The sequence below is a fragment of the Tubulanus polymorphus genome, chromosome 7 (genome assembly GCF_964204645.1).
Source record: "Tubulanus polymorphus chromosome 7, tnTubPoly1.2, whole genome shotgun sequence".
Lineage (NCBI taxonomy): Eukaryota > Metazoa > Nemertea > Palaeonemertea > Tubulaniformes > Tubulanidae > Tubulanus > Tubulanus polymorphus.
This window is the reverse complement of record NC_134031.1, coordinates 3,912,973-3,937,088: the sequence shown is the minus strand read 5'-3', so window position 1 is coordinate 3,937,088 and position 24,116 is coordinate 3,912,973. Positions and strand designations below refer to the sequence as shown.

Below are 24,116 nucleotides of genomic sequence, written 5' to 3'. Positions count from 1 at the left end.
CCGATATTAGTGGCAAAGTGAAAAGAATAAAAAAAGTCGAAACAACCATTAGAGTAATACTGATCAGTTTTTCTTGTCGTTTTATCGGCTGTTGACAGTCATCACTTTTCCATCGTAAACTGAGTAACGTGTAACTAATGAGAATGTTTAACATCAAAAGAACGGATGCTGGAATTATATGATAGCCAATAAGAGGAACCATGAATGTCACGGCATAAAGTAGATCTAAATCTACTGAGCGACTTTCAGTACAAACTAATTTATTTCCTGCTGTATCAAACTCGGGAGCTACTTCATACAGGAAGATTTCTCTGATACTTAGAATACCCAAAAATAAACTGAAGCCAGTTAAATACTTCAGCCGTGATCGTGTCCGGCCTAAATGACGTTTCGTGAATAATGGGAATTTTATTGCAATAAATCGCTCGAAAGTCATCGCCATTGTTACAAATGCGGACAGAGATAAACAAAAATAGTACACATAAAATGTGAGTTTACAAGTGAAGTTATTCAAACCAGCGAAGTCAAAGCTGTTCCAACCAAAAGACGATAGACCACGATCAAACCAGAACATAACGTTTATAAATATAATCATCCAGTCGATGCACGCCAGATAACAAAGATAGATGATGCCTGGTTTGGTGAATTCGCGGTGACGCAAAAAAACCACCACTATCAATGCATTATTGATCAAACCAAACAAGAGCATGGGCAGATACACAAATCGCTCCAGAAAAACGGTGGCTTCACGTACATGGTCCAGTCCATGAAAGCGGGTGGCAAGGCTAACATTAGCAGCAGTACTACTGTTGTTCATTGCGTTCAGCTGCTACAAACACGACTCAGCACATATCCGATGTCTCCATCGCATGCACGCAATATGCTCAAATACAACGAAGCCAGTAAAAATTGCCAACGAGGCGAATATAAACATAGTAGGCCTACTAGAGCCAGAATCATATTTGATATGCATCATCACTCATTGAAATCAGTAACAGCGAAACTTGGAATATTCTGTCATAGCGTGATAACTGAAAGAGGCAGACGAGACTTGGCATCGCTCAGTCAACCCGAATCTGCTTCAGAATTAGACGTGACATTTGTTGATTTAAACCTAAGACACTTTTCATTTGCCCTTCGTTAATTTCATTTCTGAATCAAGCCCGATTCCGCCGCGGTTAACGCCTCGTGCCGTCCCGGGCCAATTTCTACCGCCGGCCCTTTATTTCTAATCCAATGCAATTTCAAACTATTTGACTTAACCATTATGCTGGGTTGATCCAGATGCCAATTTTGAAGCCAGGACTACAAGTCCAAATAGGCCGGGCATTTTGATCTGTCCAATATTTGGCGTATTTCCCCCTGAAATGCACCAATCATATTTGTCGACAAAATGGAAAAAGTTAAGCTTATAGTACTTCGGATACTGATGTTCTACTATCAGGGATATTAAGGCCCTTTTAATTTGACCGGCCGGGCCCAACTTTGGCTATTGACGGAACTGGAGATCGCTATCTGGATATTCTCGGTTCATTCCTTTTTGCGGTCATTTATTCCGAGACTGTCAAGGTCGTAACCGCTAATTTCGTCCCATGAAGGATTGCATATTTTCGTAAAACCCGGAAGTGTTTATATGTTGCTTTGGGAACGTTAAAGTCGTTTACGTTTTTATTTGCATTTTGTAAGTTTAATTGCGATTAGTTCCTATAGCTAATAGAAAAATAGATACTAAGTCTACCATTATATACAGTTATTGCTATATTTTGTGATTCAGTCCTATAGAATCTTCTCCAATCTCAGTAGCGTAATAATTTTAACAACAGCTACACAGTACTTTACATCAAATTCAAATTGAATTTATTGCTGATTAAATTTGTATACATCGAAAAGTAAATAATTCTAGGAAATCCATGTGGTTCGCTTGTTTCACGCACAATGGCTTCTAGTGTCTGTTGTTACACATCCCCTTGGCCTTGCGATGTTTTCAATTCATTGGTAGGCTAATCAGTTTTTGTCATGAAAAACTTTCTGTTTCAGAAATTTGAGAAATGAATAGGGCCTAAAAGTAGTAAGAGCGCAGATCCGCACCTCTCATGATTGATGCAATCTAGTAAATAACAAATCCCTTTGGATTTGGATTGTATTGTATGGTCTCTCATCCTCGCTTTCCAGGGTTTGATTGCAAAAACCTACTTACTATGATAAAATAAACCACTGCATTGGATTGCTGATGACATTCTGGGTCTGAAACAGTGATCTTTAATATGATTGATTGAACTATTGCAAGAGTTGCGGATCTGCACTTTTACCCAGAAATAAACTATGATTTTTCCAAAAATTGTTTAAGTTATCATTTATCAGCAATTGTTAACCCGGCATGCACTTGCGCACTGTTGCACGAGACCTCACAAACACCCGATTGCTTCTATATACGTTTTATTTCCAGTTGAAGGAGATGATATGAATTATGGCCCAAGCGGAATTACCAGTTCGTCCGGTGCAAAGCGGTAAAGTCTACAGACAAATATTCGACGCCGAAGTCCAACTCGTAAATACGTTGAATGAAGCGCAGGAAAAACGTAAACGGAAAGGAGGCGTCAAGGTCGTCGTGCCGGAGGGAGGAATTCCGATTGTTCACCGAGAACCGCTGAATGGCTTACTCAACAGTAGACAGAAAGCCTGGGTGGAAAGTTTCCCGAATGATCATTTCATCGAAAATCCCGTCCTCATAAAGTTAGTCAAGTCATCTAGTCTGCTGCCATTTCTCCCTCTATGGTTTGACAATTAACCTTTTCAGTGCTGACTAATAAGGCTAACCCCTGAAAGTGCTGGAGATAATATTATGAAAATTTTTCCTCTCCAGTGTGTTGACTAACAGGCATACGGCTTTAACGAGTCTACACTGTAGTGCGGTGTATCGTTAGTTACTTATGTTTCACCAGCGCTGCCATCTTTCGATATAGATAAAAACTAATTACAGACTACATCAATACACCGTGATGCGGTGTATTAGCATAGTCATCGCCGATTTATACATCACACTGCAGTGTAGACACACTGAAAGGGTTGAAAGAAGGTTTTGTTTCCGAATCGCAAATTTTCCGATAAAACGTTATAATAAATTCTGCTGCCTACTTCGTTATCAATGCTCAACTTGTCAATCTTGTGTTGAATTTTCCTAGGCAAGTTACGGAGTTCGTAAAAGTACAAACACGAGAACCGGAAAGTTCAGTTGTGGGACGAGAGGTTGAAAATTTGCCCGACGTTGTTGGTAAGTTTAACGATTCAAAGAAATTGATTTCCCCATGACCTAAATATAAAAAAAAAGTATCAATCAGTAACTCTACATTTAATTGATTTAGGAGTTACTCTTTTTGAGAAACTGAGCTCTGACCATATAATCATATTGCGCTTAATGCGATTCAGTCAAAAGCGTCTTTGAAGGCGTCATTTCATGGTCACATTATTTTGCATATTTGAATATTGTTTAGACTGAGTTCATACTAACATCAGTAGTGTAACGAGAAAGTTACAATGAGAGAAATCCCACAATAATGAAGCCGCAAATGAAAAGTTCTATATCAAAATGATTATATTAAGAGCAACGTTTCGGCTAAATGCTATTAGCCATCATCAGGCGTAGTACTCAATGGCTTCATTATTGTAGGATTTCTCTCGTTATCATCATACACGGATATTGTGTATCTTCTCGTCTTAAGAAAGTTACAGTTGTCTTCAGAACGATTGACAGAAGTCAAATCATTTTGTACAAAAAAGAAATATCCAAATCACGTCATTTTAAGTGCTTTGTATTTCGTAACTGTAGTACCCTCGAAAGTTGGATCGGATATCATTGACCGTATTGCTGAATGCAGGAGAGAACGGTGTGTAAGATGTTGGTCGTATTATTCTGTTTTGTTGCTGATTTTCTCGCATTATTTTCATCAAAATTGTTTATTTTTTTTCAGACATGAATCTACTGTTGAAGATATGAACCAGGAATTGGGTCTGGTCAGTCTGGTAAGTGAATACCCTGGCCTTACATTTTACCAATATAATGCCCTAAAATTAGTCATATTTTATCATTACTAAGTACGGGGTACATCTCATGTTCATGTGGTATGTGCATGTATGTGATATGTATTCTGTCAATACATCATAAGACAAACGAAAATACAGATATGGATCCAAAGAGTCTGTGATGAATAAGTACCAGTGCATGGAAAAATTACTATTTATTGGTTTTCTTACTTAAGGAATTGGAGCCCCGTATCGTTGATGCCAGTGAACATTTATTGAGTTGTTTATCTGAAAGTGATCGTGAAATAGAGCGCTTACTGGCTCAAATTGAGAAAGATGAGGTAACATTTACGATTCAAAGTGGAAATGAATTAATACAGAATAAAATAGGCTTCGGAAGCCTGTTTTATTCTGTATTAGTTTATTCTGTGGTTATGGGTACATAACGCCATATTTTTCATTTACAGGATATCATTGAGTTTTCTCAGGATCAGTTGCACAATCTGTGGAGTCAAATCCAAGAACAATCCGAGATCAGACAAGATTGGATCAATGAACTCGATAAAACTACGACACAGTTAGAAGCTGATCGCATCCAAATGGTAAGATAATCATGAAATACCTTCGTTGACCAAAATATTGTATGTGGAAATTCACTTTATGAAGTTATGGTGTCATCGGATTTGTTGGTCATGGCAACTTTATTGGTGAAGAAGTATGAGTAACTTTTTTCATGAACATAATTTCAAATTTTCATAATTTTTCGCTCATGTTTCAGATCCGTTCGATATTTTCATCATATTCGGAAACTTTGCGCCACATCGCCCATTTGATGGCTCCTGACCTACAGAGATATCTCGATACAGAGTCACAGGTGAAAAACATTCGAAATACATAGCCTTATCCATTGCAATTTTAATTCATCTGCATAATACAATGTAATGGTCCCAACTAAGACCTCTAAGGTTAATCGTATAAAGTCAGTTACCGATATATGAGTTTGTATCTTCTATACTTTTATAGGCGATAAACCAGACAGTTTTGAGCAACAAACGAGCGTACGCTGATCTATACAAACGATTAATGACTGCAGATATAGACCGAGAACGTAAGCAGCATACGTACTGGACGTCGCGTTTTGAAGATTGGAAAAACCTGAACACAGAAGCCGCCATTAAACAATTCACGTACGTAGAGATGTAGGCCGCTCAAATATGAAGCAGGCAGACAGGCAGGGTTGCTAGGAATCATGTTAGAGTGTCAAAAGGAAATTTGAGGCAATAGTACTGTTTTGGCATTCTGGCTCTTTATTGCCCTTGTCCAAAATTCTATGTTCTGCTTAGGACAAGCCAACATAAATATGCTTTTTTGGTAGAATAATTTTTCTTTTCGGAATAAAGAACTGCTTGAGAAAGTCCTGTGGCTGTAATTTTATCCTTATTGGCCATACTCATCGAAAGGGTAAATAACTAAGACCTAATTGAATACTCAGTGGTAAAAAAATGCTACAAATTGTTAGCCATTACCGGGGGTCTACTTATAATTAATCTATGAATTATTGTTTTAATTCTTTTCTAGCAAATATATGGAGAGTGATTTGGTGACTAAACCAGAGAAAGTAGAGAGCATTATGAAACTATTGATTGCAGAACAAGAAACATTGAACAAAAAAAGAATCGACTTCGTTGAAACATTACTGTAAATATTTTCATCATTCATAATTTCCATGTTCCATGTTTGATAATAATACAGTAAACCTCGTCCAACTTGGACAAACTGAGACTGGTAAAATGGGTCAGAGGTAAGCGAAGTCGAGTTAAAGATAGGGAGGATAAATTTGGAAATCACAAAAAATTATTCTGTTTTTGTCGGAATTAGTCGAAAGTCTGAATTGGACATGTCTGAGTAAGGCGAGGTTAACTGTTACTAATTCTGTTGATGGATATAACTATATTATATAGGGGCCTATATACTGTGCATGTCTAATTCTAGTGAAATGGGTCCGCCGACGTCGACCAAATCATCAGTTTACAAATGGAATCAAAGCATCGTAGAAGTCACAAAGCAGATCGATCAAGTCAACCAGGAATACTTGCAGAAACTTTACATCGAATATGAACACGTTTGCCAGCAGTGTTTGGAAGTCGTCGAAAATACAAAGGTAAAAAGTAACGGAAAGGTTGCTGAACGCATAAAAGGTTACTGAAAGGTTACTGAATTTTTGTTGTTGTTTTTCAGGATGACTTGATCAGGAAAGGAATTTCTACTGAGAAACAAGCAAATGTTGTCGTAACACAACATTTTTTGCCTCAGATTGGTGAACGTCAACGCATATTTGAAGCGACTCTTGAAAAAATGGATGTAAGTTGATATGCTCCTCCTTGTAGGCCTATATTCTGGATGGCATTGTTATGCATCGGAGCAGACTTGTAGATAAGATATTCTGTATGATGTCTTACTGAACTCTTTGGATACAAATTGCAAATATTCGCGTTTTTTTAGTGGAGGTTCTGAGGTGTGAAAGTCTATCAGTATGAAGCTAAAGTATAGCACCTAAAAGCAATGGAAGTGGCAAAACTTGCACATGTTGGAAGTGGCAAAATACTCAATTCCACTTTTCAGTGAAATCTTGTTTCTGACTTTTCTGAATTGCAGAAATCATTGGAGAATCAAAATCGTGAAGTTATGCAGCAGCTTAAGTCGCTGTTTAAGTTCGCGCAAGGTTCGGCGCACATCTGGGATGTCCACGAAATAGGCTTAGCCAAGCAAGAGCGCAACCTGCTGGAGAGACTTGAAAACTGCCGAAAAAAGCATGACAATGAAAATCAGGTATGATGCTCAAATACGGTACTACAGTGGGATTCAAATATTTTTACTTTGTCAATGAATATTCAACTAGACAATAAATGATTTATTTAGGGGGTGGTCCTGTGGTCCAGACCCCTGCCTTCCCACTAAGGTTGGTCTTTTCGTCAAGACATAGTTTAAAACCTGCAAATCTGACGCTCTCAAAATTTGCATCTTTTAGGACGTATATCTTTAGAAATATCTTGAAATATAGGGAAGGAGCCCGCTAGTGGCCTTTAACTGTTAAAGGAAAAATGCCTTTTCTTCTGGACCCCAGCCTTCCAATGTTGATCTAGTGCATTTCTCATTGTTAGGAGCGAGAGGCCGTGTTAGATATGATGATGGATAAATTGAGACAAGAAGCAAACGAACAAGGACTTAAAGACAGCCTGAAGAGAGCGCTTGATATGTTAGATAAAATCAAAATGGGGTTAGTAATTTGCAACCGAAGCAAAACTTCTAACGATAACATCACGGAGGAGTCTAAAGATCCTGTACCTAAAAGATATCACATCAACTTCATATTCAAGTTTGTCTGAATTTTCTTTTTAAAGTTACGAACAGTTTCATCAGGAACAGTTGCATATTGTACGCGGATATCCAGGAATGGTAGCGAATGAAATTGATAAGTACGACAACGCCACCTGTCGATTTTTCGGCGTAGACCGAGTTGAACAGGTAAAATATATAGCTCGTTTGATATGTTTTTGGAGCGATGAACTGAAAAAGAAATTTTTAGCCCTTGAGCCAGAGAGATTCTTTCGGCCAAATAGGTTCCAAATTTCTAAATATTGAGTGAGGTATGGCAATGCATGCAATTGACGTGGTCAGGGTGGCAAATATGGCATGTGAAATTTTTAGTTTGGTCAACATTTAAGGTCAGCATATTTCAAATAAGCGCCACAATCCGTCATTACTGGTAGTGAAATGACCCTCGCTATGTATGGCCCCAAATACCAGAACCTACTGGGAAAGTATCTCATGAATAGCATCATCTAAAATCCTGTTCTAGAAAATGATTATTGTTATTTCTAGCGTTTAAAAGTGAATGATCTGAAACAGCAGACGAGCGACCTGTCAGACACTGGAGAACCAACCAGCCCAACTCCACATTCCAAGAAAAAGAAAAAGAAGAAAGTAGCTGAAGAAGATGCAGTAAGTACTGTTGAATTTCCAAATTTTCATAAATCCTGCCTCTTAGAACCTATTGCTTGGCTACTTGAAAGAATTAATTTCCAAGAGTAACATTGTTCCAATGTGCGTCATTTTACTTTTTTATTAGTATGCAGATATTGTGAGTATTATCGGTTTGATTTAGCTTTAGAGGTTTCACTGTTGATCACGTTTATTTCATAAATTTGTGTTCACGCTTTTTGTTTTTTCGCCATTTGCTTGGATATTGAGTTTCACGCAAAATCCTTATGCTTTCATATTCTCATTTCACTTGTCTGGTTGGATTGGTTCTAATCCTTGTGACGGCAGAGTTTCTTGGCAGGGATCCTACAGATTAGGCAATTTAGGATTTCAAATATCTTGCAAGGCTTAGTCGACAGTTCTTTTTTCCCATGAGGGAAAAAATCCTGGAACCTGCTAATAATGCCATGAGTTGTGGGATGATGTTCAATTCTGACACATCTATCTATAAGATTTGGTTGGGAAACAGAGATATTTTTTTATCGAAATAGCTTTATTTCTATTAATTGACAAAATCGATTTATTCAATGAAAATGATATCACAATTCTAAAGAATGATAGCAGTTTATAACAATCATCACTTATAATGAATACAATTTACAATACAATATGCCATTGAAACAACAGCCTAACATTAATGTTAGCTCATCTTGTATTATGGAAGATAGCCGAGGCAAAAAGGACTAAGGGGCATTATTTGGGGGTGGGCATCCTGTATCCATATGTTTTCTTTGTTAGATTAAATCCCATATTAGTACAATAGTCCCGTAGACTCAGACGTGGAGAATAGATAATCAGTTTAAAACCCACTATCTACAAAGTTTAAAAGATTAAAAGCGAATTTTATTCATCAAAAATTAAAATCACAAGATACAAGGTTTCGAATTCTCGCTAGAGATTATTGACAGGGGAAATATCACGTCGCACCTGACGATGATCTTTAGTGACGTTCAAAACGTTGTGTCTTATGATTTTAATTTTTGATAAATAAATTTTGCTTTTGATTATTTAAACTTTGTATGTAGTCAGTTTTAACTTATCAAATTCTATGTTCGCATTTTTTGAACAGGTTACGGGGACAGTCTTAGTATCTGCTACCAGAAATGTCATGCTATTAGTTCTATAATGAGCACTTAGTAATAACCATATAATGATTATTTCAGTATTCCCACCCAGTGCCTTGTGTTATTACCTGAAGTATCATAACAGTAATCGTTCCCGGTATATGCAACTGATGTAAAACCCTATTAATAGTACAACTTGACTGATTTCTTGGCATAAAATTGACTGACATCCCATTAAATTTTAAGTAAACATTCTGAAGCACGACTCATGCATGAAATATCGATATCGCTAGTATTACGCACCTTGTAAGGTTTGACAGCTTTTTACTTCTTTTGAGAAATAGGTTACAATGATTCCAGATCCTTGACCCAGTTCACATTTTTGGGATACCGGACAGAAATCCACTTACCAAATTATTTGGTTGAAGCTATATTTGTCATATTACGGATTGGATTTGAACATAGCTATGTTAATTCCTTATTGGTTCAATTGGCAAATGTTGTATTTAGTTACATTCAAAGGTTTTGGCAAACATTATCAGTGTTAAAAAATCCCAAAATGCCCATATTACATCAATTATATCATAATGACCAATATTATTCTAATTCATGTTTTTCTTTTCTGAGAATTCGTGTACACGTTAGATTAAATTTTCCACGAATCGTTCCAACTTATCCAAAAAGTTGAACGACTTACAATAAAAGAACATAGACAAAGTTTATTACATGCATTTTGAAAATAAGATCATCTCCGGTGTTTGAAGTTTGAAAATAATCTCGTTCTTAAAACATGTCGAAAAATCTGTGAGTATCGCTAACTCAAGCGGTAACAGGCTGGATCTTCACTTGTTGACCACCGATATGGCGTAGTCACAGGGATGTGACGGGGATGAAGCTCGCGGCTTCAAGAACTCTATAGAGGTGTAACGGCATCTTCTTTATTAACGGCTTGTTCGGGTAGTAATGAATTATATAACGGATTTATACGTAGCGTTCCGTCATCGATCGGACGTTCGTAACTCAACTCGTTATCGTCGCATTGTAATTGTAACAGTTTATCGAGCGGTATTTTCTGCAGCGTCGCGCGATCCAACGTCAAATGGCTCGTCGCGCCGCTTTTGAACGTATCGCCGAAGTCGACCATCGCCGCGTCGCCGTTCGTTATTTTCGTGCCCTCTTTCGGAAAGATCGCGATCGGAACGACGACTTTGATCTCTTTTTTCTCGGCGGTGTCGACGCGTAGGATCAGTTCGTACGACACGTCGATGATGTCGCAGCCGTCTAGTCGCGATTCGGGCGCGTACGTCGGTATCGTGATCGCCGCGTCTTTCCAGCGCCGGCCCTCGCCGTGCGACAGCTGCCAGTTGTCGCGCCGTTTACTGACTACTTGTATATGCGTGTGTTTATGATTCTGGGCGGAGAACGTGCTGTGCATGAGGAGCATCGCCGTCAAGCCGTGAATGAGTTTCGGGCTGCGGTTGAGAATTTCGGCGTTCATGACGATCTCCTCGCCGGGGCTGTAGACGCTTTTGTCGACGGTCAAAATGACGGAGATTTTGCCGCTGCGCAGCGACTTCGACCACAGCCGCCGTTCAAACTTCGACGTCAACGACTTGTTGTCGATGAACGCCGACAGACTCTGACGGTTCAACACGAGGAACGGTTCGCTCGTCAGTATCGACGCGATGCCGTACTTCGAGTCCTCTTTCACGGAGACTTTCAGAACGTACGTGATGCTGCCGAATTTGCCGATGAACGACGACGGCAAATCGGTTTGCAGCTCGTACGCGAACTTGAATTCGTGTATTCCGACGGATAGTTCCGTTACGCCGTAATCGACCACCGGCGCCACCTGTATCGTATTATCGACGTAGTTCTCCTGAGCCTGGTAGGTGTTTTGTTCGCTGTCCGTCCAACTGACCGATCCCATGCCGGTTACCGTGACGCTCAGCGATTTCAAGTGAAACAAATCGGTTATTCCCAGTAGGATGCATCCTTCGATCTGTTCGCCCGGGTTATAATGATAATGCTCGTCGATATCGTGCGACAGTTGTATTTCTAATTTCGATATTTTTCCCATCTCGTATTCTCGGAATTCAAGGCTTTTTTCGAACCGTTATTCGTCGCTCATTTTGATATCGTTGGCTGAAAAATAAACGTAAATACAGTACACAGACAGTAGAACCCAACTTAATTCCGATCATGTTGGATCTATGAAATCAAGGGCGGATCTTTTGTTTGGAAGGGGTCGACCTGAAAGATGGAACAGGCACTCAATTTGAAAAGGGCAAATTTGGCAATGCGAGGGCTGCAAATGAGAAAAATTGTGGTGGGGTTCTGGTGGCCCTCCCACAGGAAATTTTGGACCATTTCCGGGCTTTAACAGGGGCCATTTGGATTTATTTTCCATCTTTTGAAAATTTTCTGTGCAAAAAAGAATTTATCAATCCCGCTTTTTTGGAAGGCACATTTGAATTGAGGGGGCTGTTCTAGTCTACCTGGTACGCCCCAAATCCGTCCATGAAAATTCATCCAGTTTATAAGAAATCTGCATAAGTGTTTAGAGTATAGTTGGATCGTAGATAATATCCGGATTAGATCGAAATCCAGATTAAACTGATCTGGATTAAACGGGATTGACTGTATCTATAACAACATATGTATTCTAGTTTGTTGTATCGCAGAAAGCCATGCATTAATAATCGCACTAGATATGCACAGGCATTTTATTTATGCGGTGGTATACAGGTCCCATTTCAACTAAGAAATTTATTGAAAAATGAAGCCGCTAGTTGAGTTTAAAGCACCCCCGGATGGCGTTTTTAAGTGATCCATATATTGAAGAGTCTAGCGTCATATGTGTCGTGGTACATATGTAGCAACATTGTTTTGATCAATATGGACATATGTACATTATGTAAGGAGTGACAAATCAAATAGTTACTCGATATTAGCAGCTATGAATCGATTTGCGACGGTTGAATTCTAGTCGTTCTATAGAAATAAGAGAGAAACTGTTTCCTCTTTTCGATTCAAATATAATGTCAAGACAGGTTGAACCCGGTATAATTATATACACTTATAAATATGTACCAGACTTTTTACGTGAATTAGGCGTACATGCATTGAAAATAACGTACTGGACCCAGTTCCACAGTTGTGAGTTAGAGTTAACTCTGAGTTTAAGTTAGTTCATTTTCAATGTTTTAACCCAGAGTCAAATCTTAACTTTGGAACTGGACCCTGGTAGTTTCCCTTGATATTGCTAGTTTACTATTCGATTGAAAATGAGATTTTTTTAGAGTTAACGCAGAGTCCAAAGGAAGGCCCTCTGGCTAAAGTTCTATCGAGAATAGATTTTAATTTTGAGGAGCATTAATCGTACATTTGAGGAAGTCGCATTTGATTTGTTTATTTAAAAAATCATTTTTAGAAATCGATCGTTTGTATTTCAAAGTTGAAAACATGATTCTCGTATACAGAGGAAAATGCTTAACCCTTTTAGTGCGTCTACACCGTAGTGCAATGTATAAATCGGTGATAGATTTTGCTAGTACACCGCACTGCGGTGTATTGATGTAATTAGTAATTAGTATGCATCCCTCTTGAAAAATGGCAGCACGTGTCAAACATAGTGAAATACTAGTAACTAACGATACACCGCACCCCAGTGTAGACGCACTGTAGTGTTATTCCCGTAGTTCAACTCACTAGGGTGGAATTTTTTAGAATTTTCAAATTATCTCCGGCACTATAGGGTATTAATTAGTCAGCACTGAAAGGGTTAGAATATTTCTAGTAGATAGCTTGCTAGTATTACGTGTAATTCAAACGTTGAATTGCTTTTTACAAAGCTAGTAAATGTGGATTATTCTTGAATACTGACCATTACCTTCGCTGTAGAGTCTCCAAATATCAAATTGCCCAATTGATATTTGCTGAACGTCTTGTCTCCATACACAATAGTACGTATATATGAATGTATAGTATAGTATACTTGCCGACTTACTCCAAACATTAGTGTGTGGAGAATGCTTAAACATATCGTCATACGACAAATGATATAAAAATACCACTTATTGTCTTATATGGCCTAATATAGTATACTGAAAACCTGTTTGTGAAAAAATTCACAACATCAAAAAAAAACTGGTTTGGTGACAGAGACGTGATATTAATCGGTTGCCAGTACATGTAATACGACAATTGGAGGCACGGCAGTAATTCAGGGTTTGGCAAGACGAGATCTGAGGGTCTTACAAATTATTCAGGGCAATTCAATTTGATAAGGACATTCAGGCAGTACCACATTCAGACTGCATCAAGGCCAAACCAGAAACATTGGACCAGGCTCAAGCCAAATTTTAGCACGGGCCAAATTATTGCGTGTGAATTGCCACAGGTTCCAGGTTCTGGAAGAGATTCACTCCACGGTTTAAGCACTATTGAGTATTTGAGTGATTGGATTACGTGTGAATGCCCTCGCTTATTAGGCACAGGCCAAATTTGATACAGGCAAAATCATCTCTGTATGATCCCGGCTAATGCTTTCCACAACTGTTGAATTGTGTTCATACACAGATCAAACGGTGGAACTCCCGCAGTCAATAATTTCGACTCCCTATATTATCAAATTTGCAACTTACCGTGATCGGTATTGTATCCAGAATTATTCGAACTTATTTATTAACTCCTGCGTCAAATGAAAAACTTACAAAGTATGAAACTATGTCGTCGGTGTCGATAGTGATCCATGATCCGCGTGATGATGGAGATTGTGGAATTATGTGCACTCGATCTTCCTACTGTTTCACTGTGAATGAGTAGTATCCAATAGTTACCCGCGCTGCCTTTCCGCTGTGTTTATCAAGCAAACGTGCGATGATGATAGATGTTGTTATCTTTTATCACGCACGAAAAAGTGTTTTCCTACGTCGTTAAGATTTCCATTCTTAAATCCGTTGAAATTCAGCGCGACCTTTTACTCAATGATATCCTCCCCTATTCGAAGTCTGCACGAAGTACTGACTTATTGAGTTGGGAATGAAAACAGGAATGTGAAGGATCTGTTTCGAAGTCGCGAATTTAACTCTGATATCAGTCTATGGCGCTAATTTCAGTTAAAATTTCAGTTCAATATCTAAGGCTAAAATATTGATACCTTGTTTCTCATTTTGTCTGTAGGATTAAAAATTGACCCGGCCGGCTATCTACCCTGGACATTGCTTCTTATTCGAAAATCATTATCAAGCTTAGCGTAACAGACACCCGACAGTTATAGAAATGAACTGATTACAAATTTTATCGCAGTTTAAAAAACTCAGCCATTTATGAGAAACAAGGTATCAATCGTTTCATTTAAGCCTAATCTAATGAATTCAGACCTCTTACCCATCTATATACTCAAGTCAAATCACGACTTAGCGACTGCTTTTATTTACTTACATACTCGTGATGCTTACCGATATTTCTCTTGAGTTTCCTGTTCTATGCTCCACTTTCCTCGATCATAATCGAGGTGTATTCGCCGATTTTTCAGTTACCATGGTTATCGTTTAGATTCGTAGACAATGAGACTTTATAAAACGGTAGATTCGCCTGCGGTCTTATTAATATGAAAGTTGAATTCGATACCGAATTCGCATTCGATATGGAAACCCACCTTACATTCTTTTACTTTGCCTCGGGGAGGCGGCCGGGCGAGTTTTTTTCTAATAATTCCGCGTTAACTCCCCGTACAGAAAGGGACGCATGAATCATTCCCGTGCAATGTTCGCGTTATATCGATATAATTCAGTTTTTGCGTTTATTAATTAATTTTCACCGCTATATATATATATATATGTATACTGTTGGACGATTCTATCTAATAACTATGTATTTGTAGGCAGTGTATATGTACACACATCTGGCACATCAAATATTTAACTTTCTCTTCTACTCTTTGAAATGATTGTACGGCACGCTATTTCCGTTGCTATTATGATAATTACTAGTGTGGTTTGCGTATGAGTGCTGGTTTTTTTTGCCCACTTGGGATTTTAGTTCCAGTCGGCTATTGCGTTCACTTTCCGTCCATCGTCTGTCCCTCCGTCTGCAGACAGATTCTTGTTTTCTTAGGAAATTTCTGATACGCTTTGTCGTATGGTCTCAATATTTGTTTTATATATGAATCTACCCTAGCTGCATCTGTAGCCCAGAAATTGGCCTGATCGAAATCAAAATGGCCATCAAGTTTTCGTGGGAAATTTTGAAGACGCTTCGATCAATTATGAATATCAGACCAGTGGTGGGCATGGTGTCCCTGGACCTTAACTTTTACTTAATGAATATCAGAAGTGAATCCACAGGCAACATCTGAGTCTCTACCAATTCATCAAGAACTAAATTATAACAAAAATGTCATTCTGGCGACCCTTTTCAACCGAACTGATGAGGTTGAAATGATAAGCTTTTTGATACAATTAAAAGAATCGTGAATAAACCTTCGTTAATTCTGAATTGTTTTAAATGGTAGAAATCGAACAAAAGAGTAGCCAAATAGTTTGTCGTGGTGGCCTACAGAAATATGCCAGCTTAAAGTGTATTCGGGTACTCTTTTCTTCAATTTAGAACATTCATTAGTCTCGATATTTCTGTAACTGTGATTCTCCTGCTGTGCGTTCGTATGCACTCAAGTATACACCTCAATTATGTTTCATTTCGTATGAAAATACTATTAACTGCCTAATTGGAGGTAGCATTAGTAATGTGTGACGGCTAAAAAACCTGTAGGGCCCATAATTATCAACATAGTTGGGCTTGTTTATGTTAACGCAATTATTTCACTGACTGAATCAGAATGTGATGTTGATTTAGTATTAAGTAAAGTCAATGTTTGATGTTGAGTGAGGGTTGTGATGAAATGTAAAGAATCTATGGTTACTATTTGTTATTGAGTACGGGGCCTCAGTGATGTAATGATTGCTGTATTCATGGAAGGTAGTTCTCTGGAAATGTCATTCGTAAAATAACTCTACTTCAAGCATTTGTTTATTCAGCTTAATGTTCACAGAATACAAAAATAGACTACATCTATACTTTTTGGGTTACTCTACGATATACATTATTGTAATACCTGTAAGCAGGGTTCTTCCGGGTTTTGGAAATTTTTGGAAAATGGGAATTTTTTCCAGTCCCTGGAAAAGGTATGGATATTTTAGTTCTTTATGGAAAAGGTTTGTCGATGGTATTGATAATTGACACTTATATCCTTTTAATGGGTCTACATTGTACCTGTTCTAGGTTGGCAATGTGTTACTTATGGGTATGGAAAATTCATAATCTGGTTATAGAATAGGAATGGAAAATGAAATTGGGAAACCCGTAAGAACCCTTTGTAAGGGTAATTTCTATGACAAGATTTTTGTAATCAATGATTTCAACCATTTCCATCTGGATTTATGTAGAATGGGTTTGGATTGTGAGGAAGGTTGATTTATTTTTCACTCATGAAAATCCCTGAATCGAAAACTCCCTTTACCGATCACCTTCGCCTCACCATTACCAAAACTTTAATTCGTTCTTTGAAACAGAAACTGCAGTAAAACCTTCATTCTAGGTTCACCATAGTTGTTTACACTAATTTTGTCGATTTTATAGATAAGAGGAACACCGATCCCAGCAGCCATGGCAGAAATCCTGTCAACTACTGGAGGAACAGCGTTTTATGTTCTGAATGTCGCCGGAGAGCATGGAATCCCTCCAGAATCTCAGAAGCAGTTACCACCGTCGAAAGAGGAAGAGGCGGATAAAGAAGATGGAGAGGTTTGCGAAAATTCCGAAACACTCCCGCCGTACTTACAGAGTATAACGATGTCGCACGACCTATTCATTGATATCAAGAAAAGGTAAGATGAAACACCTTACAAACCACACTACAGGGTGGCGCCACTTACCTGGAAATCAGGAAAAAGTTGGGGAATTTTGTAAAAAGCTTAAATCATGGAAAAGTCAGGTGAATTTGTTGAGATTGCTAGATGGCGCATAAAAAATGATACAGTTTCCGTCTATGTCTTACGTATTTGACTGTGGTAATTGATTGGATTCTTAGGCGATCGAGTCTGAAAAAAAAACAATGTGCATATCAGGGAATAGTCAGTCAGTAGTCAAACCAAGTCAAATAAAAGTGGTCAACCTGCACTTATTTTCTCTATGGTGCCGATTTGGAATGTTAAAAAGCTAAATCTGAAAAATCTATAAACTCGTTTCAATTTTTTAGGATTCGATTAAACTTTCTGAATCATTTGGATAAGTGGGTGGATGAGGCTATGGATCGAGGTCGATTGGTTGTAACGGCGAAGTCTGAAGAACTGGTCAGTGAATTGGAATTGCGTATGCACTTACATCAACCGCGCGCCCGGCGGGCTGAAATGGATGTTCATAACGTGCGAGCAGGTATGTGTACCGGCGATATCAGTTAGTTCATGACCCTGGATTCAGTTCAACAACAAGGAACTGGACATATCCGTGTTATATGCGGAGAGATGACTGATACATGGTTAGCATTAGAGTTATAGGCTTGGGGTAATGATAACGATTTAATAGAGAGCACCTTTGAACATTGTATCAGTGGAAAGGGCACAATAGAAATTGAATTAATTACTATCACTGCTATCACTTTGATATTCAAAAACAGCTCCAGTGCCAACCTACAAGTATACTCGTAATGGTGATTGGGAGCAGCACCGTATTATAATGGTGGCAGCGAAGGTTCAATTGTTCAATTTCCACCATGAACCTGCCTCATGAAACTTGTAAAAAATACCAAATAGTGTACTTCAATGTGCAGCCATCCTGCGTCGGCAGGGATTCGAACCTGATGGCATCGCTACACTCAGCCATGGCACAAACCCCTGCCACAGTAGACCAGGTGCGCAGGTACATGCGCACTTTGGTCTAGTGTGGCAGGGTTTCGTACCGTGGCAATCTCAATGCCATCAGGTTCGAATCCCTGCCAGGGGAGGATGAGGTGCAGCCTGCCTCTCGACATGTCCTAACTAATGATCTGACTATTTAAGGTCTTAAGATATGTATTTCTGTTGTAGCTGAATTGGTAATGCATTCCGAACGCGTACAGCGACATTGTAAAGGTATCTCACAAGCGCTGAATGATCTGAAACAGAGATTCAACGACATGTCGAAAGATCACGACAAACTGCTGCTGAAATTCCGCGAAGATATCGAAAATCTGGAAACGATTTTCATCACGGCGACAAAATCTTCTAGGTAGCATTTCTAGCCCGCTTGGAGCGAAACTCAGCGGATGATTGAGTCCACTTTTCATTACAGAAATTATATTACTATTACTATAATTGTTTAATTCAATTGTTTTTTGATGTTATGATTTTTCTCAGGTTGGTTAGTTTACAGCATAAACTCGCCGAAGAGTTGGAGAATTTCATGACGACGATCCGTTCGTCATTGCGCAACTTCAGACAACACATCGACGACACATTGCAGATGTTACGGGATTCAAACGCACGGTTCATTAAATCTTTCAAGTAAGTATTCTCAGTTTTTTCCTCCATTTTCATTCAGTCGTCATATCAGAAAATTATCACGTTAGTCATTTGTTCACGTAGAAATACTGGTGCTTCATCAGCGTGTAGCTGGTCTATCAGTAGTGCTCATTATATATTTCGTGTTTAGTTTTTCACATTTTATACTATGTTTTCCTTTTTCCGTGGTCACTTTTTCATTACTCAATTGCGAAATTAAACTAAGACAAAATCAAAAATTGATCAATATGTCAAAGAATGTTGGATAAAACCTTCATGTTTATCATTTCAGTGTTAATCATTGAATGTTACTGAATAATTTCATTTCTTTGCAGAATTTTTTCTGATGGCGGAAATTTTTGCCCGGAAGAGATCGAAGATTATCGAAAGTTGCTGGAGAAAATGTCGCACAAAATCGACGCGATGGAAGGGGTCATAATGACTGACTTAGAAGGCATGGAATCGAAAAGGCTCGAACAAGCGACTAAAGTTTCTCATGAATTCGAAGACAGGTAGGTCTCATATTCAAGCTAACCCAGTTGCACGGTTGTGAGTAAGATTTGATTCGGACTTTCATTATCATTTGAATAGGTTTAAGCATCATATGATTGATTTGGTTTTCATGGAGAAAATCAGCAGCTTTTTGACGAATACACAAGTGAGAATCAAAGCCGAAGTCGCCGCCAGTAATTCGATGGCAAAACGGCTTGCTCAATACATCGATCAGTTGGAAACTAGGATTGACGCTTGCGAACGCCCGAACTTGGACAAAGAGGTAAACCTAAAAGAATTTTTGATTTGAATATTTTTTTTATTTCAACCATATAGCTCATTGAAAATATTAGACATGGAGCTGCCAACTGTTCCTGCTTTTCAGTATTTGGTACTTTTTTGTCTTTAGAAATACTGATTTGATTTGTTTGATGTATACAGAAATATGAGAGATGTTACTGAAGGTCTTACTATTTTTAACTGATTAATTGAACATTTTCTTTCATTTTTCAATGAAATGTTACTGAAAAAAATTCAATTTGTTACTCATAGCACTTTTCAGAGGTCCGCAGCCCTGTTAGGTGGTTTAAAAATTTAAGTAGTAATTCAACGTAGATTTCATGCGTCTGTACTCTATTTCTCCTCCAGCAAATTACGCCAACAGAGTTGAATGACAGTTTGAAAGAGATTTTTGAAGCATTCATGAATCGCGGATTGTACTTGAAAAGTTTGAAAGATCAAGAAATGCGTCCATCCTCGGGAACGATGCAAGGGGCACCGGCGCAAGGTAGAAATACATCTTATTTCCATTGATTCAACATGTAATCAAATTTCTGGCTCTTAAGCGTAATGAAGACTTTCAGCATATAATGTATGATTCTAATTTTCAGGTGTCCGTGTAGGTTTTTCTACTGACATAGCACCGATTAGTAAAGCTGGAAAACAGCCTGTCGAAGACCCATCTATTGGAGTCATCAAAAATATTCTTAAGTATGTACTGAGTATCTGTCTTGAGTTTCAGGACATTCACCTAGCTCAGTAGACTTCTCTTTTACTAGCTTAGCATCATTGCTGGGATTTGGTTATCCAACATATCATATCATAACATATGTGATTTTGTCCGGCAAGCAGAGAGAAAGTTCTAGTGGATCTATGCTTACTATGCTATGTTAAAGAGGCCTCATTCATGATACTTAAAAAAGAAAAAATTGCTAATCATTTGAATCGATAATTTCAGGACACAGAAAACGAGTAAGTTAAGATTTGGTTTGGAAGCTGAATTGGACGGCATGCTCCAAGTACCAAGTAAGTTAGATTCAGCGAGGTCTTGTATTTACAAAAAACAAATGAAAGTTATTGCAACTTGTTTTAATATCCGTAAGCATCTCTTTAAAAATGAATGACAATCCTGTACAATGACGATGTATAAAATATTTCCAGCCAATAAGAGTTTTGAACGACGAAAATCGCTGACGTCACGAGCATCAACGACTGATGTAAAATCTTCAGCACGCAGGAGTGGAACTGGATCTATTACCTCAGATACACCATCAAAAAGACAAGCTGCAGGGTATGTTTACTTCGCACAGTGAACCTTGTTATAATAAACTTGGATATGACGAACTGAAGATTTTGTACTATATCATTTAAGAAAATGTAATCAATATCCTACTGAATACAAGAAAAGATCTTCTCACTCGAAGTACCTTATTGTTATGCTATATGCGATCTTGTTTCTAGGTCTCGAGTACGAGGTGGCCGAGCTAAAATCGACAAGAAATGGCTTGTATTTGGAGACTGGGATGATGAAGACGATGAAAGCCATTTTATGGGTGCCATTAGATCGGTAGTGAAGAAAGCCCTTGAAGGAATGCTTACTGCAGCGGAGGTAAAGAAAACTGAACTACTAGCGTCCCCGTTGTTCTGAACCTCACTCCAGAATTACTAATGAATGAACTACGAATGCCAGAAACCATATCACAAATTTTATCACCCTACATTGGTGAATGCCTAAAATGCATTAGAGTTAAGAATTAAGATTAGAGCTGTTGATTGGTACTAACAATGTGTATCATTTCAGATCATTTTAGATGCTTACTTTATTTCAGGCCTATTACCGACAGAAGAGTCATCGGGCCGTCACACGACCACAAGTTTTACAGGAAACGTTCGACGAATGCGCCACAGTGATCGTACAAAAACTTCAGTCTTATAATAATCAATCAGATGAATATCTGAATCAGTGTCTACAAGGTAAATATACCAGAACATTGCATTGGAATATAAACCACAATGGAAGAGAAACTTCAAGAAACTATAACATTTGAGAACCGTTAGTAAAAACCTTTTCATGGTGGTCTTCCATGCTTTTCTGCTTTGGCCCATGACCACTTCGACTGAGGGCAGCGGTTTCCATTCCTCCTCGCAGGATGTCTCATATTGCCTCCATAGTCCTTTGGGCTGAAAAAATCCCCAGTTTTGATGTACCAGTATTGCAGCCTCCCTTTAACTGTAACTTCTAACTATATTTCTTAATGTAAAGGTTAGAAATCTATATAAAGTACTCCAGTTGGTACGTAGTGTACTCCCTATCCTCGACTCTGTCCTACACATGTTTCATTCCTCTTGTACTCTTGCTTTACAAAGAACTGTGAAGGAGATAAAGAGGGCCTCGACCCCTTGCAATTCGCATATTCATAGCCTGAGGAGACTGAATATTTTTGTGCATATAGCCATTATGTAGGAACTTATTACAATGTTGGACAGCTTTGAATTCAGATGCAGCATTTGTCAGATATCTTATTCGCTTTCTTTGCTACAGAATTCCGCGTTCAACTGGAGAAGTTGGAACGATTGATTGCTCGCGTTCCTGCGTTGATCGTGGAGGAAGTCGTTAGTATTCAAATACAGAAGTCGAAGAATGCTCAACAGCAACGTCAAAAAGAATTTGAAATCAAGAGTACTGACTGGGAAACGAAAAAGGTCTGTTTAAATTCAGAGAAATATTGAATAAGGTTAACGTGATATTAGTGCTTGAATAATGTTTGTTACTTTTTATTATAGTTCGAGTATAAAAATCTGTTACGTCCGACACTGGGACATCCTCAACAATACGCAGATATGTTAGAACTGTGTAATTTAGAAGGTGAAAGGCATGAGGATTATCTACAAGGAGTTGAGCAATACATCACTCAACGTCATGTAAGTTATAGCGCCCTGAAACATTTACAGTAAATGGCACAAAACCAAGTTTCACAATCCAAGGAGTCAGATGTTCATTTGCGATGACCTCAAGTTAAATCTTAACTCAGAACTGTTGAGCTAGGAAGCTATTTCACTGAATGACTGTTTCGATTACGTACACGTGTTTATCTTTGTATTGTTTTTATTTCATTTATGTCGGTGCTTTTGATGACAGGACTGCGCTGAAGAACTAGCGTCTGACTTTGTGCGCCACCTATCCGGTACCAGTGAACAACTATTGCTTCAGTTCGACAATCTTTTAACAATTGATGATGTGAACAAAGGAAGTACGTGTTGATAAAAAGGAATAATTAGCAATTATTGCCCAGCAGAAAATTCCACTATGTGTCATCCGGATTGTCAAAATGTCTTTTGATTATGGATTTCTTGATATCTCCAAAAATCTATCTATTCTATCAATTTTCTCTTGATCTGGTTTAGGCTCTTCTATATACCTTAATACTCAGAGTAACTTTATTGCCAATTCACCAGAACATTTTTTTAGCTATTTTTTTTTAAGATGAAACCATAAAATGGGAACAAATTATTGCTGAATTCAATATGAATTGTGAATTGTCCTGCTAAATAGATTGGCTCAGATTGCAGTTAAGATTGAACCAGTATCTATGACGTCCCACCTGGAAGAAAGATTTCTTGATATATTTTTTCTTTTTCCATTTTAAGGAACGGAAGCGAAGAAATTTCCGACATCTGAACTAATCCGACGTAAACAAGCCGGTCTACCACTCGAGGATGATGAATCTAAAACACTAATTCCGCGTGGAAAGAATAAATGGCCAGGTGAATATACTTAGAATGAACTACATACATTAGACCCCCACTTGATCCCTGATCATCCAGCTAAGAAAAATTATTCAGTTTTAAAAATCCTGATTAAACATTATATTTCATGTACCGGTATATAGGTATAGGCTTAACCATCTGCTGATTTATTTTGTTAATTTGTTGAAAGCGGCCTACTCAACTCAAATTGTGCATATACTATACAAGATAATCAGTGTAGATTTGGAGAGCAGGCACTGCCCTGCCCTCTTACCGATATAAAGGTCAATGAAAGGTGTCTTCTCTGAAAAAAGTCCCCTGAGGTGTGTTATAACGCGGTTAAGCTTGAGGCATGTTAGACTGATGGTTACACCCCTTGTTTAAACTATTGAATTCAATGTCAGTCGACAATCATGTTATGCTGCATTTTAGGAATTCCACAAAACGAGATGACCGTCGTGGAGAACTCCGATCAACTGAAACACACTGCGTCCGTTACTACCTGTAAAACAACAATGGGTCACAACGCTTTGATAACGGCGAGGAAAAAGTGTTACGAGGACTATAAGAGTTTCTTCGAAAAAATGCTGCTTGACATCGAAAATGAGAAAAATCTGTTTTTGATCGAAGAAAAACGCTGGACCGACAGCTGGGCTGAATCCGTAGATAAAGTGAAAAAACTTTACTGAAACGTGTCGACTAATTTCCGTTGCAAAATCCGTCCATCAGATAAAAAGATAAATGAGGCTACCAGTGTGTATAAATCTTGTTTTGACTTGCCTCATTGTATATTGACCTTTTCCGTCCATTTAGAAAATTTATCTTTATTTACATGGACTAACTGCTGGTACTGTTTTTGATTATTTTGATTAGGCTACGTATGTCTTACGTGACTCATTTCATGTATCTTTCACCTGTGATTAATATAAGAAAA

The 24,116-nt window shown here is 38.3% G+C and overlaps 2 protein-coding genes across 5 annotated transcripts; one reads left to right on the top strand and one right to left on the bottom strand.

The window, feature by feature from the left end:
• Positions 1 to 1,606: 1,606 nt before the first annotated feature.
• On the top strand, positions 1,607 to 24,096 carry LOC141908406 (coiled-coil domain-containing protein 180-like). The gene is made up of 33 exons (XM_074798446.1): positions 1,607 to 1,681; positions 2,447 to 2,733; positions 3,183 to 3,271; positions 3,827 to 3,884; positions 3,969 to 4,020; positions 4,257 to 4,361; positions 4,488 to 4,622; positions 4,799 to 4,894; positions 5,044 to 5,207; positions 5,599 to 5,718; positions 6,013 to 6,181; positions 6,259 to 6,381; positions 6,676 to 6,849; positions 7,182 to 7,297; positions 7,422 to 7,545; positions 7,903 to 8,022; positions 16,767 to 17,014; positions 17,386 to 17,561; positions 18,212 to 18,392; positions 18,521 to 18,667; positions 19,000 to 19,176; positions 19,256 to 19,439; positions 19,805 to 19,943; positions 20,047 to 20,146; positions 20,394 to 20,461; positions 20,597 to 20,726; positions 20,897 to 21,044; positions 21,265 to 21,409; positions 21,978 to 22,138; positions 22,220 to 22,357; positions 22,575 to 22,686; positions 23,084 to 23,200; positions 23,615 to 24,096. The coding sequence occupies exons 2-33, from the start codon at positions 2,468 to 2,470 to the stop codon at positions 23,869 to 23,871; spliced, it is 4,539 nt and encodes a 1,512-aa protein (XP_074654547.1). The 5' UTR covers positions 1,607 to 1,681; positions 2,447 to 2,467; the 3' UTR covers positions 23,872 to 24,096.
• Positions 9,016 to 14,645, bottom strand: LOC141908407 (arrestin domain-containing protein 3-like). Of its 4 annotated transcripts, none has more exons than XM_074798451.1 (2): positions 14,588 to 14,645; positions 9,016 to 11,270 (listed from the first exon to the last, which is right to left on the bottom strand). In XM_074798451.1, the coding sequence occupies exon 2, from the start codon at positions 11,203 to 11,205 to the stop codon at positions 10,039 to 10,041; it is 1,167 nt and encodes a 388-aa protein (XP_074654552.1). In that variant the 5' UTR covers positions 11,206 to 11,270; positions 14,588 to 14,645; the 3' UTR covers positions 9,016 to 10,038. The 4 variants fall into 4 exon arrangements, with proteins under 4 accessions (XP_074654552.1, XP_074654550.1, XP_074654548.1 ...); XM_074798449.1 differs by lacking the exon at positions 14,588 to 14,645 and adding an exon at positions 13,841 to 13,914; XM_074798447.1 differs by lacking the exon at positions 14,588 to 14,645 and adding an exon at positions 13,012 to 13,151.
• Positions 24,097 to 24,116: the final 20 nt, after the last annotated feature.

What these genes read in the sequence shown, in the direction of transcription:
- LOC141908406 (XM_074798446.1), top strand. Translation starts at nt 2,468, where the DNA reads ATGGCCCAAGCGGAATTACCAGTTCGTCCGGTGCAAAGCGGTAAAGTC. An exon ending in CGGTTCATTAAATCTTTCAA is followed by an intron (nt 18,668 to 18,999) that starts GTAAGTATTCTC and finishes ATTTCTTTGCAG; the next exon opens with AATTTTTTCTGATGGCGGAA. An exon ending in TGATGATGTGAACAAAGGAA is followed by an intron (nt 22,687 to 23,083) that starts GTACGTGTTGAT and finishes TTCCATTTTAAG; the next exon opens with GAACGGAAGCGAAGAAATTT.
- LOC141908407 (XM_074798451.1), bottom strand. Translation starts at nt 11,205, where the DNA reads ATGGGAAAAATATCGAAATTAGAAATACAACTGTCGCACGATATCGAC.